The sequence below is a fragment of the Ipomoea nil genome, unplaced genomic scaffold (genome assembly GCF_001879475.1).
Source record: "Ipomoea nil cultivar Tokyo-kokei standard unplaced genomic scaffold, Asagao_1.1 scaffold0205, whole genome shotgun sequence".
Lineage (NCBI taxonomy): Eukaryota > Viridiplantae > Streptophyta > Magnoliopsida > Solanales > Convolvulaceae > Ipomoea > Ipomoea nil.
This window is the reverse complement of record NW_017616633.1, coordinates 252,084-267,414: the sequence shown is the minus strand read 5'-3', so window position 1 is coordinate 267,414 and position 15,331 is coordinate 252,084. Positions and strand designations below refer to the sequence as shown.

General features: G+C 40.3%; 2 protein-coding genes across 2 annotated transcripts; both read right to left on the bottom strand.

Annotated features, from left to right (window-relative positions):
• Positions 1-1,534: 1,534 nt before the first annotated feature.
• On the bottom strand, positions 1,535-3,846 carry LOC109191059. Its single transcript, XM_019341638.1, has 2 exons — positions 2,577-3,846; positions 1,535-2,502 (listed from the first exon to the last, which is right to left on the bottom strand). The coding sequence occupies exons 1-2, from the start codon at positions 3,844-3,846 to the stop codon at positions 1,535-1,537; spliced, it is 2,238 nt and encodes a 745-aa protein (XP_019197183.1).
• Positions 3,847-14,623: 10,777 nt separating this feature from the next.
• LOC109190957 lies at positions 14,624-15,331 on the bottom strand. The gene has a single exon (XM_019341550.1). It carries the CDS (start codon positions 15,138-15,140, stop codon positions 14,838-14,840), a length of 303 nt encoding a protein of 100 aa, XP_019197095.1. The 5' UTR covers positions 15,141-15,331; the 3' UTR covers positions 14,624-14,837.

Genomic DNA, 15,331 nt, shown 5'->3' with positions numbered 1-15,331 from the left:
TTTAGTTCCAGAGTACCCAGCCGATATGCAGCATGAAGCCGGTACCTCCAAGAAAGGCTAACGTCCAGTCCAAGAAAGTGAACCGCCACCCAAGAAGAGAAAGGAAAAAATTATTCCACAAAAGGAAGTTGATGTGATACGATAGGACTCGGATGATGAAGATAGCCGCGACCACCACTGGAAACGGCGACGAGACAGACGTTCGCCTTCCCCAGTGGAGGTAAACCACTGTTCTCGCTTATCCCAATTGTTGTTGATAGCGTTTAATTTACCCTCTTTTACTTCTTGACAGGAAAATGTGGCGATACCTGCTATGGGAGGAGCTGAGTCATCGAATCAAAGGGGGGCTACAAGCAATACTGGAGAAAGCGGACACTCAAATAATGCCCCAGCATCGAACACGCACCAGTCAGGGAATTCCTTCGACGAGCCACGCTTAAGTCAGCAAGATAGACCTGAGGTCTTTGTGTTTGATGGAAAAGACCTCGTGCTGGAAGAATTTAAGGTGGTCATCATACATGTCTGGAACAAGCTTCGCAAAAAGTTAGACGAAACCTCGGTAGAGCATGTTTCATCTTTGCAAGAGAACTTTATGAATGCTTTTGCAAACTTGCGGAAGTTAGACATTGACATCTCTCCTTTGGAAACACGGGTTGAAGAGATTTTCACAAAAGCTCAAGCCTTTGATATCCTAAGGTCCACGATTTCTGACAAAACATCAAGCGAGTCCCAGTCTTTATCTTCGGCGAAGGATGAGCTCAAGAACGCACAAGAAAAGTATAAGAGCCTTAAGAAGGATTTACTGGACCAACACAAGATGCTTAAGGCTGCCAAAGATCGGGAAGAGGAATTGGAGAAAGAGTTGAAGTTAGCTCGCGCCAAGGTGGAGTAATGCGACACTACGGTTGCCGAAATCACAGACGACCTGGACAACGCTAAAACTGCCGTTTCGACGGCTGAGGCAGAGGCCACTCGCATTAAGGAACTAACTATACTGACGCCGGAGGATGAAGTGAGACTAAAGGAGGCAAAGAGAGGCTTAGAAGCCTGCAAAGACGATATGCTTAGCTTTAGGCTTTTTTGTTGACTGATGCTCTTTGTCCTTTAGTTTCTCTTTTGATTGCAAGAATTTTCGTCATTTTGTTTCTAACTTTTGATAATTGAATGCTTCTCATTTGTATGCTGGTCTTTTAGCAATAACATCTTTACTTTGATTTATTGGACGATTGTCTTGATACAACATTCTTGCAACATGAGTTGGATTTGTTTTGTTATGACTGAACTTAGATAATCTAACTTCTAAGCTGCCTACGTACTCCTATGAAGGAGATCAAGTCAAACGTAGTTCAACTGATTTTTTTTTTTTTTTGAAAAGTAGAGCCGTTCACAGTTTAGACTCATGCGGGCCAGGAGCGTCTATGATTTGGGCCCACCCAAAGACAAAGCGAGATGCATTAGCAGTTTAACCACGTGCTGCATTTTTGGTGGATGAGTCATTCATCAGATCTTCATGACTTGTGTTGACACCCCAAGTTTAAGGGTGGTAAAGCTTTAGGAACCTTCTATTAATTGGACCGATCTTCAAACCATCTTCACTAATCAGCTTGTAAGCCCCACCGGTGTAAACTTCTAAAATCACGTAGGGACCATCCCACCTTGAAGTGAACTTGTGACCGGTTTTTCTCGTGACGATGATGGGCCTGCGAATAGCTAGGACTTTGTCCCCAATTTGAAAGGAACGGGTCCTTACCCTTTTGTTAAAAGCTCTAGACATACGAGCTTGATAGCACTCCAAGCTTTGTTGCGCTTGCAGACGTTTTTCATCCAAGGCTTCTAGCTCAGCCAAGCGTAGTTTAGCATTTTCTTCATCGGTAAGACCCTCCTGTATGGCCAACCTCAAGGAAGGTATTTGGCGCTCTAGAGGCAAGACCGCTTCTACACCATTCACCAAAGAGTATGGAGTGCTTTGAGTAGGTGTGCGGTATGTGGTTCTATACGCCCACAAAGCTTCTTCCATTCTGTCATGCCAGTCTCTTTTCGATTTTGAGACCACTTTCTTCAACAAATTGCATAGGGTCTTGTTAAAAGCTTCTGCAAGCGCATTTGCAGCTGCATAGTAAGCTGATGAGTTTCGCTGCTTAAAGTCAAAAAGCTTGCAGATCTTGTCCATCAACTTGTTGTCAAAGGGCTTCCCGTTATCTGTTAAGATATATCGCGGGATACCAAATCGATAGACGATGTGGACATGGAGAAAGTTTGCAACATTTTCTTTCTTCACCTCCTTCAATGCCATGGCTTCAGCCCATTTTGAAAAGTAATCGGTGGCAGCTAGTATGTAGGCATGCCCTGCAGATGACTTAGGCGTAATTGGGCCAACCACATCAAGTCCCCAAGCATCGAATGGCCAAGATGCAACTGTTGGGTGTAAGGTTCTGGTGGCTGATGGATAAAGTTTGCATGATATTGACAAGCTCAACATCTTCGAGCATAGTCTATGCAATCCTTTACCATTATAGGCCAATAATAGCCCATTCGTTTAATATGGAAGTGCAACTTGGGACCGGATTGATGTGCACCGCAAACCCCAGAATGAGCTTCTTGCATAGCTTGTAAAGATTCCTCTTCCCCTAGACATCGGAGAAAGACTCCCTCAAATGAACGACGATACAACGTCTCTTTATAGTAGATGAAGCGAGGAGCTCGACGCTTTATATCCACCCTCTTACAAGGATCTTCGGGTAACTTTCCATCAACGAGGTAGTCAATTAGCGATTGCCTCCAGTCGTCTTTGCCAATATCATACACTGAGGCAGTAGGGAGTTCAACAGTTTCATCCACTGAGCCGTCTTCATTGAAGATTGGTGGAACTACCCACTTTTGACATACTCGCACTCGGGTTGCAGGATGAGCAATAGTTGAAGCCAATGCAGCTAAGGCGTCAGCCTGTTTGTTTTCTTTCCTCGGTACATGTTCAATTGTGACGTCCCCTAACCATTGCATGAGTATCTTTGCATAGTTGTTATATGGGACTAACTCCGCCTTTTTCACTTCATATAGACCCAACACTTGGTTTATGATCAACTTTGAATCTCCATAAATGTTAATTCTCAGTTGCTTCATGTCAGCCGCTATTTCGAGCCCGAGTATCAATGCTTGATACTCAGCAACGTTGTTTGAACATTGCTCGGTCAAGGTAAATGAATATGGCAACACCTCACCTTCTAGAGTGACGAAGACAACTCCAGCACCTGCCCCTTCTCTATGTGAAGCTCCATCAAAGTACATCTTCCATAGGGGTAGTATTTCAATGACAAGCACATCTTCATCAGGCAAATCGTCAGACAACTCCCACTCAGCAGGTATTGGGTGGTCTGCTAGGAAATCGGCCAAGGCTTGCCCCTTTACAGACTTTTGCTGCACATATATAATTTCAAACTGTTGAAACAATAAGTACCACCTTGCGAGGCGGTCGGAGAGAACGACCTTCGCCATAACATATTTCATCGGGTTCGCTTTGGAAACAAGCCGGATGGTATGAGCCTCGAAGTAGTGCTTAAGTTTTTTGATAGAGAACACAAGTGCCAAACATAGCTTTTCAATTGGGGAGTACTTTAACTCGTTCGGGGTCATCATTCTGCTGAGATAGTAGAGAGCATTCTCCTTCCCCTTGTCATTTTCCTGAGCAAGCAAGGCTCCCACAGAACTGTCTTGGGCGGAGATATAAAGGATCAGCGGGCGGCCATGAACAGGAGCAGTTAGCACAGGCGGCTTCATCAAGTATGACTTGATACTCTCAAATGCATTCTTGCATGCCTCATCCCATATGAATGGGATGCCCTTTTTCATCAACCGACTAAAAGGTTGACATCTTCCTGCTAGGTTCGATATGAACCTTCGGATGTAAGCCAACTTCCCTTGTAAGCTTTTAAGCTCATGAAGGTTTCTCGGCTCAGGCATCTTCATTATGGCGTCAATCTTTGCTTGTTCAATCTCGATGCCCCTGTGTCGAACAGTAAACCCGAGGAACTTTCCAGCAGCAACCCCAAAAACACATTTCAGGGGATTCATTTTGAGTTGAAACTTCCGTAGGCGGTCGAAGACTTGCCTTAAATGCACCAAGTGATTTGTGCGCAATTTTGACTTCACAACCAGGTCGTCTACGTAGCATTCGACCATTTTATGGAGCATATCATCAATTATTGTCTGCATAGCCCGTTGGTATGTAGCACCTGCATTTTTCAAACCAAAGGGCATTACTTTGTAACAGTAAATGCCTTTCGGCGTTCGGAATGCAGTTAAGTCTTCATCTTCCGGCGCCATGCGGATTTGATTGTAACCGGAGGAGTCATCCATGAATGACAGGATCTCATGCCCAGTCACGGCATCTATCATTAACTCCGTGATAGGAAGCGGGAAGTCATCTTTTGGGCATGCCACATTGAGGTCCCAAAAATCTACGCAGACGCGGATCTGGCCGTTCTTCTTGCGCACAGGCACAATACTAGATATCCAGGTTGGATATTTAACTTCACGAATGAAGCCAGCCTCAATAAGCTTATTAACTTCTGTTTCAATCGAGGGAATGAGCTCGGGGCGGAAGCGTCGTTGAGCCTGCTTAACCGGGCGACACCCCTTCTTCACAGCTAAGCGGTGCACAGCTACCTTTGGGTCTAACCCTGGCATCTCCTTGTATGTCCATGCAAAGACATCAATATATTCTTTCAGCAATGTGACATAGATTTCTTCATCTTCGTCAGATAGGAGTGCGCTAATGAAGATAGGACGAGGATTTTCAGGAGTTCCCAAATCGACTTCTTTTAATTCATCCACTGCGGCTCGTACCCCTTCTTTTAACTCATGGGGTGCCTCTTCTGCATCTTCTCCCTCAGTCGGAGTCTCATCACATAAAGTGATATGGAACGACGAAGCCACATCTTCCTGAGTAGTTGGTGGTACGTCATCACTTGAGCCTACACTTTCCTCATTCTCTTCTTTATGTACACGAGTGTGTACAATGGTCTTCAGTTGGACTTTCAACACTTCACCATATGAAACATGAATATATGTTTCTCGTCTCATACGAGAAGGAATCATGCTTCTAAGCCTTTTGGGAGGTTCCACTTCAACAGGAACATTGGCACTGTCTTTAATAACTTGGACAGCTCCAAGTCGATCATGCATTGACTTTCTCTTTAGGGCTTTAGGACTTGACCCCAATCTATCAAAGACTGAGCGTCGAGAGTCAGCCTTACCGATCCGGTCGAAGACTGACTTCTTTTTGTCTTGCCCATTATCATTGGTAGGAGTGAGTTTTGGGTCATACTCGCTTCCCTCCGCGGAGATACAATTACTTGCAGCTCTGTTTATAAGAATTCGCATTGGTTTAGGGGGAACATAGCCCAACCCTTTGCGCGTTTGAGGTTCTTGGTGATTTGCTTTGCCGTTACCACCGGCTTCTGGGATAAGCTTTCCCAACTTCTGTGGCTCGTTGGGGTTATAGCCAGCCTTGGCTAGAAGCTTATAAGCATTAGGGTCGAAACCCTCGGTACGCTTGGCGGGGAATGTTTGGCCCACTTTATCACCACCTTTATCTTCAAATGATTTTGCTGCATTTGCCTTGAGTGTATCAATCCTTGCAAGCGGGAAAATGAGCTTTTTGTTGTGTTGATCTCCCTCTACAACTTGCTTTCCCTTCGACTTTGATTGGGAAGGTGGATCGTCATTGCTTTCCTCAATATCTTCAACAATAACTTGCCTTTTAATGTAGAACTTTGCGTCTGCAAAGTAAGACTCAGCCTCTGTGAAAGGGCTTTCATCGGCGACAACCTTTTCAACTACGCCGTTCCTTTCAAACATAAGGCATTGATGCCAAGACGAGGGTATCACCCCATTTTCATGTATCCACGGCCTTCCAAGTAACAAGTTATAAGATGTCCTCGCATCTATGACATGGCAGAGGACACCTGAACTTAGGCTTCCAATTCTTAAGTCAAGTCTGATGATGCCGATTGCTCTTTGCCCTCCTGGTTGAAGCCTTGTATCATTAGACGACTTTGGGCAAGCTCATCTGTAGATATACCAAGGTCCTTCACAACTCGAAGGGATAGGATGTTGACAGCTGAGCCTTGATCAACCATAATTCTTTTGAGCTTTTGCCCACGGGTATAGCCTTCAACAAATAGTGGGCGATTGTGTGGCATGCCTCCAAGTAACAAGTCTTCATCCTTGAAGGTAATTTCTGTGGAGTAGGAAGTAGCCTTATGCATTAACACTTCCTCATCCTCGGTGTGTTTAGGAGATGAACATTCACCTCCATCTTCTGGCTTGTCATTTGTATTTAGGCAGGAGCTAGAAGTGCCTGCCCCTTGAAGATCAAATCCCTTTGGCATATATTGAGCCAAAGGAACTGGTGCTCGTGGCTGTTTGACATGGCCCTTTGTCTTTGATTTGCAGGCATGAGTATTTTTTGAGGTTTTCTCAACCCAACTTTTCACTATGTGCTTTTGATGCTTCACAGGCTCGACTTTTTTCTTTCTATGAGTGACAATCACCCATTTTCCTTCGGATGTGTTATCATTCTGCCGTGGTTCTGAACTTTGACCGACAGCGTGCTTAACAATGAAGGGGAGTGGGCGCTTCCGTTGTTTCCCATCTTCCTTTTCAGTACACAGCGGAGCGAACCATCCGGGTGTGATCGAGATTTGATTCGAGCTCGCTTTGGCATCGGCAAGCTCAATTTTCCCATCACTGGCCAGTGCCATGACTTTATCTTTGAAGATAAAACACTTCTAAATCGGATGACCAAGAAGACGGTGGTACTTGCAGTAATATGGGTCATCCACCCTTGTAGCTTCCTCAGGACGTTTCATTTCAGGCAACTCAATGAGCCTAAGTTTGAGTAGCTCATCGAACATGGGAGATACATCGGAATCCATGAAAGGATAAGTCTTCTCCTGCCTTTCTTCAATTGTAGGCCTTTTACCACCCCTTGACGGGACAGAAAATGGTCTTGGCCTAGGCCTTTCAGTTGCCTTAGTGAAGACCATCATAGGAGTAGCCTTCACATTCATCACTTCTTTCTTTTCTTATTTTGGAAAAGGTTTGTTCCACTTTTTAACTTCTTGTTTTCCAGGTGCATTGGATGAGCTAGGCATGTTCAATATGTTGAGCCCTCCGCTAGCTTCGATGCTCAATTCCATGTCGTGAGCACGACTGGATAACTCCTCAAAGGACTTTAGCTCAATCCCTTGTAGGATATAGAAGAGTTCAAAGTGCATGCCTTGGATGCACATCTCAATTGCAGAACTTTGGGATATTCTTTCTTTGCAATTCAGGCATAGTTCCCTCCACCTTTCGATGTAGGTACCGGCGCGTTCACCCTTCCATTGGCGAGTAGTGGTGAGTTCCAAGAAGCTAACTGTTCTCCTCGTGCTATAGAAACGGGTTAAGAACTCACGTTCCATATCATGCCAGCTATCAATGCAGCCGGGCGCGAGGTCAGTGTACCAGTCAAACGTAGTTCCCTTTAATGAACGGACAAACTGCTTTACCAACAGATCACCATAAGTCCCTGCATCATTGCATATTTCCACAAAGTGGGCAATGTGCTGTCGGGGATTTCCCTTGCCACCGAATTGCTGGAACTTAGGAGGTTGATAGCCGTAGGGCATTTTCAACTCCTCAATTCTTTGTGTGTAGGGCTTAGCATAGGAATATGAAGGTTGGCCTTCATCCAACTTGCCTTTGATGGCCCCCATTATGTAGTCCTTCAACTGATCCACCGGTATCATGCCTTCGGTAACTGGAATAGTTTTCTCAGTTGCAGGTAAGTGGGAAGCAGCTTCTCCTACCACATGGCTAACATGAGGTGGTGGCGATTGCTGACCAACCTCTTCTTGCCCTTCAGGTTGCTTTCCTGGAGCACGGCTTCCTTGCTCCTCCATGATGCTTCCTACCCTATTATCGAGGGTGTTAAGCCGTTTCTCTTGATTTTGGAGAGCGACAGCCATTCCTTCCAGAGACCTAGCAATTCTAGCTAATTGCTCCTCCACAGACTCTGTGTTTGTCGTCATGGCAGGCATTTGTAGACATGCGACCACTCAGGTGCAGCCTTCCATAATGGATGTGGCGGAGTTACAGGGGAAGTGCTCCCGCTACTAGCGTTCCCTTGTATAGAAGTTGGACTACCACCATCGGTAGCCCCCTTGGGAGAGGGTGGACTTCCAGCAAAAGTAGTCGCCTTTGAGGCAGCAGGGGCCTTGTCAAGCCTTTGAACCACACGTCGTGCCATGGACTGAGGTTCAGGCACTTGGACACCCAAATCCTTTGCGCGGTTTCTTGTCAGTGGACCATGCGTTTTTGGGGTAGTGCCAGAGCTAGCTACAGGCGTAGACTTGGACTTAGTAGCTTAGGCATAGGCCCTCCTGAACATGGGATTGTTCGATGTCATTTGATGCGCAGGTAGAGATATAGTAGTAGTAGAGAGATGAGAGGTAGAGCTGTCCCACTGGGCGTGCCAAAATATGTAAACGCGAAAAACTTGAATTGTATATATTCAAAATTCAAAGTATCGGTTACAAGTAGTATGTATCAATCAAGAAGGGGTACAATCTCTGTATATGAGAAGTCCTCTGATTCTCTACTAGAAGTATGCCTATTAGATGTGTGCCAAATTTGGAATATGCCAAATTGGAAGTGTGCCGAGTCCAGAGTATGCTGAACTTGAAGTATGCCGAGTTCGAGTATGGCCGAACTGGAAGTATGCCGAGTTCGGGAGTATGCCGAACTGGAGTAGTTCCTTGCTGAAGGGTCTCCGGAGTTAGTAGCTTGTTCCTCAATGAAGGGCTAATATGCAACTTGATCTTCAAAGAAGGGCTTCCGGTGTTCAAGTGGCGTGTTCCTCAGCGCGGTATACGCAGTACAACTGCGGGCGTGTTCCAGACGATATCCTGGCGAGACTTCGGCAGAGCTTCAGTATGCAGATTTTCAGAGCTCCAATTCTTGAAAATGAAACCACTATTTATAGTGGTGAGGGTGAGAGAAAATCTCCAACCAACTCTTAATTCCTTATTTAATTTAATTTCTTTAATTAAATTAAGGAACGTATCGGGACACCATTGCGTCCAGGTTCATGATTTCATTAAATTTCCAAATAATATCAAATATTCAAATTTCTTCAAAATTATATAATCCACATATAATTTTGATGGGCCAAGACCAAGTCAAACCCGCTAATTAGGCAACCCAATTCATCCAAGCAGCCTGGTCCAACTCAATTAAATATTCCACCAACTTGGGCCGAACAATCCAATATTCAATTACAATTAATTAAGTAATTAGACCAATTAACTATTCAATGAGTCATTTAATTAACTCAATTTAATAAATATTAGTCCAACTAGCTTAATTATAATAATTAATTTAATAATTAAATATTCACCACGGTCCAACACTATTATTTAAATTTTCAATGCTTACACATCCTACCAAACATCTCATAAATTCATTAGGACTTTTACAATTTTTAATTTATTTATCGTCCTGATATTACAATGTACAGTCAAACCATCGAGTGAGTTGTTTAAGAAATAACTTATCTCTTTAGTCTTTTTGATAGGGGTGTAAATGAGCCAAGCCGCTTGAGAGTCGCTCGTGAGCGGTTCGGTCAACGCTCGGCTCGAACTCGGTCAAAATCGAGCTCGGCTCGAGCTCGAGCAGCTCGTGGATTAAACGAGCACGAGCCGAGCTTAGGTATTGTAGGCTCGCGGCTCGACGAGCCGCTCGCGAGCCTTATAATATATTATATAATATATATAATATATACTCCGTAATATGATTATATTATATTTAGTATATAAAAATAATAATTAGGGGAGGAAAATTAAAATAGTTTTATAATTATGTATGCATAAAAGTTATAAAACAAAGTAGTTTAAATTTTAAATCAAACAGGTCAAATTCGAGATCAAAATTGAGCTCAAATTCAAACCTAAACTCGAGTTCAAATTCGAGCCTAAACTCGAGCTCAAGTTCATACTCGAATTCGAGCTCGAGCTCGAGCTCGAGCTCGAGCATCAGTTCACGTGTTCGAGCAGTGCTATCATTAACGAGCTCGAGCATGAACCTACCCAGGCTCGGGCTCGGCTCGGTTCGTTTACACCCCTACTTTTTGAGTGCAATAATGCCTCTCGTAACTTGACTCTTCTTGATTGTGTTGTCTAATTGAACTTGACTCTTCTTGGTCTGGAAACTATTTTTGGGATATTTTGTTGTCAAATAACTCCATAAATAAATGCCAAATGACATGTTGTACTTGTACACTTGTACCCTTTTTCAGTTTTGTCATTTTTTTCCATCGATATTGCAATAACTTCACTCATTTGTAGTTAATTTGTCCTCTTTTTTTTTTTTTTTTCACAAAACCTTTTTTTGGTATGATACTTTAAAAATGAACAATCAAGAGTGAACTAGATCACCTAGATCCTAATCTATTGTGTCTGGGTACCTGAAGCATCTATAGTTGAGTAAGGATAAGAGCATCCTAAGCATCTACGATACTAAAATATTTATATAAAATATTTCAACTCAACGCTCGCGCAAGTGTCTCTAACTATTGGAGATACTTGAAAGTATAACTGCAATATTCTCTTCACTTTATATTACCTTGTTCTACCTACTTAGTCAAACTAATTCTTTATTTTATTATTTAACATTTTCTAATAGAGTTTAAATTCAATTTTTATTTTATATGGAGTAATACATTTAATGTAGTTTTCAAATATATAAATTTTATTTATTAATACTAAATTAAATAGTATAAAAAATAAATTACACTGTAAATAACTTCAAACAAGTTTTATTTATAGAACTCTAACAAATAAAATGGGATAGAGCTAATAGTAGTATTTTTCTCCCTTCATGACTGATTTTGGAATTTTGGTGGTCACCTAAACCTTTTTCCGTTGATTGTAAGTAGTATTTTTGAATGATACAAACTTGTGTTGGTATATGGCAAATTATGTTGTGGACTCGTGTTTATGTGCATGGTGGACACGCGGTACATTCATAATTTTTATACTGTAGATTCATAATTTCTATACTGTAGATTTATAATTTTTAAACTGTAGATTCATAAAATTTATAATGTAGATTCATAATTTCTATACTGGATATTCATAATTTCTATACTATAGATTCATAATTTATGTACTGTAGATTCATAATTTCTAAACTGTATAGTTATCAAATTATGAACACATAGTTATCAAATTATGAATATGTTCAAAATATGAATCTACAGTACAGAAATTATAAATGTGCAGTATAGAAATTATGAATCTAAATTATAAATTTTATGAATCTACAATATAGAAATTATGAATGTACAGTATAGAAATTGTGAATCTAAATTATAAATTTTATGAATTTACAGTATAGAAATTATGAATATACAGTATAGAAATTATGAATGTACAGCGTGTCCACTATGCACATAGTGGACACGAGTCCAGTGCATAACGCTCCTTGGTATACAAATATGGTTAAGGAGTTCATTTTACTCAATTAGAGAAATTAAATTTTACAATGCCATACCAGGACTATGTAGTCTAATGGTATTCGAGTTGGACTTCCATTTGGAAGGTTGTAAGTTCAAGCCTCAGTGGAGGTGTTATTAGCTCTTTGTGTTTCAGTAGGTTGAGAAAGTATATGAACAAATACTACAATGTAATAGAGCTAGTAGCATTCCAAAAAATTTTACAATGCCATGTATTTTATAAAGTTATACTTTGTATTTTGTCAAAGATATATAGTAATAGAGGTAGACAATTTTTTAGTATGACCCAATTTTTTTCAAGTTGGACCCATTTGTGCCCCAAAATGGGGGTCGAACCCATGCACAAATGGGCCCAACTCGAAGCAAGTGTGGCTGGATGTGTAATATGTTGAGTTTTTGTAGATTGATTCAATATTGACAATCGTTATGCTGTGCATCCGTATGCACCATGCATGGTGCATACGGATGCCAAAACAACGTCGTTTTATTAAAAAACGCGTATCTCCTCTTTAAAAAAAATTCAGGTTCGATTCCCAGCAACAACATTATATTGTTCATTCATTCTGGAATTTTAGTTCATAGATTATGAAATTATAGTTCATCGATTATGGAATTGTAGTTCATCGATTCTGAAATTTTAGTTTATAGATTATGGAATTTTAATTCATTTATTCTGAAATTTTTAGTTCATAGATTAGATTATAGAATTATAATTCATCGATTATGGAATTATAGTTCATCGATTATGGAATTTTAGTTCATATGTTGTTGCTGGGAATCGAACCTGATTTTTTTTTTTAAGGGGAGACGCGCGTTTTATTAAAACAACGTCGTTTTTGCATCCGTATGCACCATGCACAGCATAATTTGCCCAATATTGAATCTAATCTGAAACTCAAGCCACTATATATACATGCTAGGATTTTCACTTTTCATAAATAACCAACCCATTTCGGCCCCCTTTTCACTCGACTCTCATAGTCGCGGTTACATGTTTCTCATCCCCTTACTATCTCAACTCTCTAGCATCGAAACGCTACGTCTCTGTTATTTAATTCTCCAGTCCCCCTCTCAATCTTTCAATTTGTTTAAGGGTTTTCACTTCCCACTTGTTTAATATTAGACAGTACAATTTTACAAACCACAAAATACACACGCATACAACATTATAAAAATAAAAATTCACTCCACAATTCCCACTAAGGGTCTGTTTGGAGAGGAAAATGACTTCTGAAAAATGACTCATTTTTCAAAAGTCATTTTCCTTTCCGATGTTTGGCTGCAAAATGGAAAACTAAATTTTGGTGTTTGACTCATTTTCTGAAAATGATGTAGAATTGTATAATTAAACATTTTATATAATTAATTATTTTGTTTAAAATATATAAAATTTACAATAATATCATAAATAATAATATTTATAAAATCAAATAATATTATTTATTAAAAAATTTAAAAAAAAAAAAAAAACAAAAAAAAAAGACGAAATGGTTTCCGCCGTTCTCTCTGGCTTCCGGCAGGAAAGGCGGAAACCAGAGAGCTCTCTGGCTTTCGCAGCCGGAAACCCTCGAAGCTCTCTAGTTTCCGGCGGAAGGAAACCAGAGAGAAGCTCTCTGGTTTCCACGGCCGGAAACTAGTGAATATTGTTGAATGTTGTTGAAGGATGGTGTTGTTGAATGTTGTTGAAGGAGGAAGGCTGGCTGCGTTTGTGTGTGTGTGTTTAGAAGATGGAAAATGACTTCCCAAAAAAAGGGAAAGTCATTTTTCGGAAATCAACCCTCATTTTTCATTGACTATCCACCATTTTCCTTTGACCACTTCATTTTCCGCCTACCCAAACACCAGAAACTCAGAAAATGATTTTCAGAAATCTTTTTCCGAGTTTTCAAATAGACCCTAAATTAATCTAATTTTAGGTTGAAGATCTCAAATCTTGGGTGCGAATCACTATCCAATCGCTAGTTACCACCAATCCACCTCATCAACATTAACTAAATATTGTTAGAAAGGATACTTGAAAGTCACAAATTTAATTTTTTTTTTCAAAGTTGTGATTTGCATATTATTATTACCCAAGTAAACCCTCAATTATAAAAAGTTTACAAGTTAAAATACAGTACTTCATTCAGTATATGGTGATAGCAATAAAAGTGAATTAAGTCCATATTTCATTCACTATGGTTCTGTTTGGCAGAGCTTATTTAGGAGCTTATATCTTATTTTTAATAAGCTATAAGTTCTGTTTGATAATGTTCCCAAAATAAGCCCCTAGCTTAAAATAAGAGCTTATTTTGGAACGCTACTTTAGATAGCGTTTCAAAATAAGCTCTTAGCTTCCTAACTTTTTTTTCCATCTTTATCCTTATTATTTTAAAGAAATGACATTATTTACTCTTCCCAATTAAAACCTTTTTCTCATTCTCCTTTAATTTATCTGCAACTTTCACCACAAATATTATTATTATTATTATTATTATTATTATTATTATTATTATTATTATTATTATTAGATTTGCAACAATATTGCTACTTCATTATGAGATGCTAGATCATGATTATGCTAATAGTTTTATTTCAAAATGTTAATTTTTTTTTAAAGACAAAATATTAAATTTTAATATGTAAACAAACTAATTTAAATTTTATGAGATGTCCTTTTTAGTCTTTTTACATTTATCAGCTTATCAAAAAACTAATTTTACCAAACACTTTCAATCATAATAACTAGCTTAACAGCTCTGAGCTTATAGCTTTTCAGCTTTTAGCTTATAGCTTTTCAGCTAGGTTTGCCGAACAGAGCCTATATTGTGAGACAATGCAATTCCGGAAAAAAAAAAAAAAAAAACAAAAACTGCGCCGATGTGGATTCCGTCGAATCCCGGCGCCGGAAAATCGGCGGCGGCTCTTAACCGGCGTCAGGATTTGACACTTGCTTGGACAGATATATTGGCCAGCTCGTATATCCCCCTCTAAGCATATTCCTAAGTTACCTTAAACTTGAATATAATCAACAAGAAACATGATTATACGTTAAAATCGAAGGAAGAAAATAAAAATCAAGAATCAAGGTTGCAGATCGAAGGAAACATCCATTGATAATATTAAGAAAAAAAAAAAAAAAAACCAGAATTATGATGGTATACATTGATAGCCCTGCCCAGGAAGCAAAACTCAATCACTTCCACCTCACAGCTATGAATCACAACAGAGAGAGAGAGAGAGTAAAATAGAGGAAAACAGGTTCCCCAGATGAGAGTGAGAGTGAGAGTGAGAGTGAGATTGATCACCACCAGCCATAAACAACCTGGGAATACTTGTCCCTAAGCCACCTGAAACTCCTCTTGAAAGAGCCCTTCACTTTCCCTTCAACAGAGTAGACTTTGTAGCTAGCCACCCTCTTCTTCCTCTGAAACTCCGGATCATTCATGCTCCATGACCTTTTAGTAATTGACCCATTTCTGCTCTTCCCCTTCTTCAGCTGCGGGGGTGGGGCCAGTGCTAGAGGTGGGGGTGACCTCAAATCTCCATAGTTGTAGCTCTCCATCTGATACCCATCTGCAAACGACTTTGATCTGTAATCTCCCATTATATTTCTAGCTTGATCTTCAACTGGATTCTCGATCTGCCTAAATATATGTGTTCGTTTTTCTTGTGTTTTGGTGGTTGATGGTAGAGCCAAAAGGATGAGAAACGCAATTTATTTTGTCAAGAGTGGGAGGCCAAACTGTTTGCAGAAAGACAGAATTTCAATTCTTGATTCTAGCACACTATGTAGAC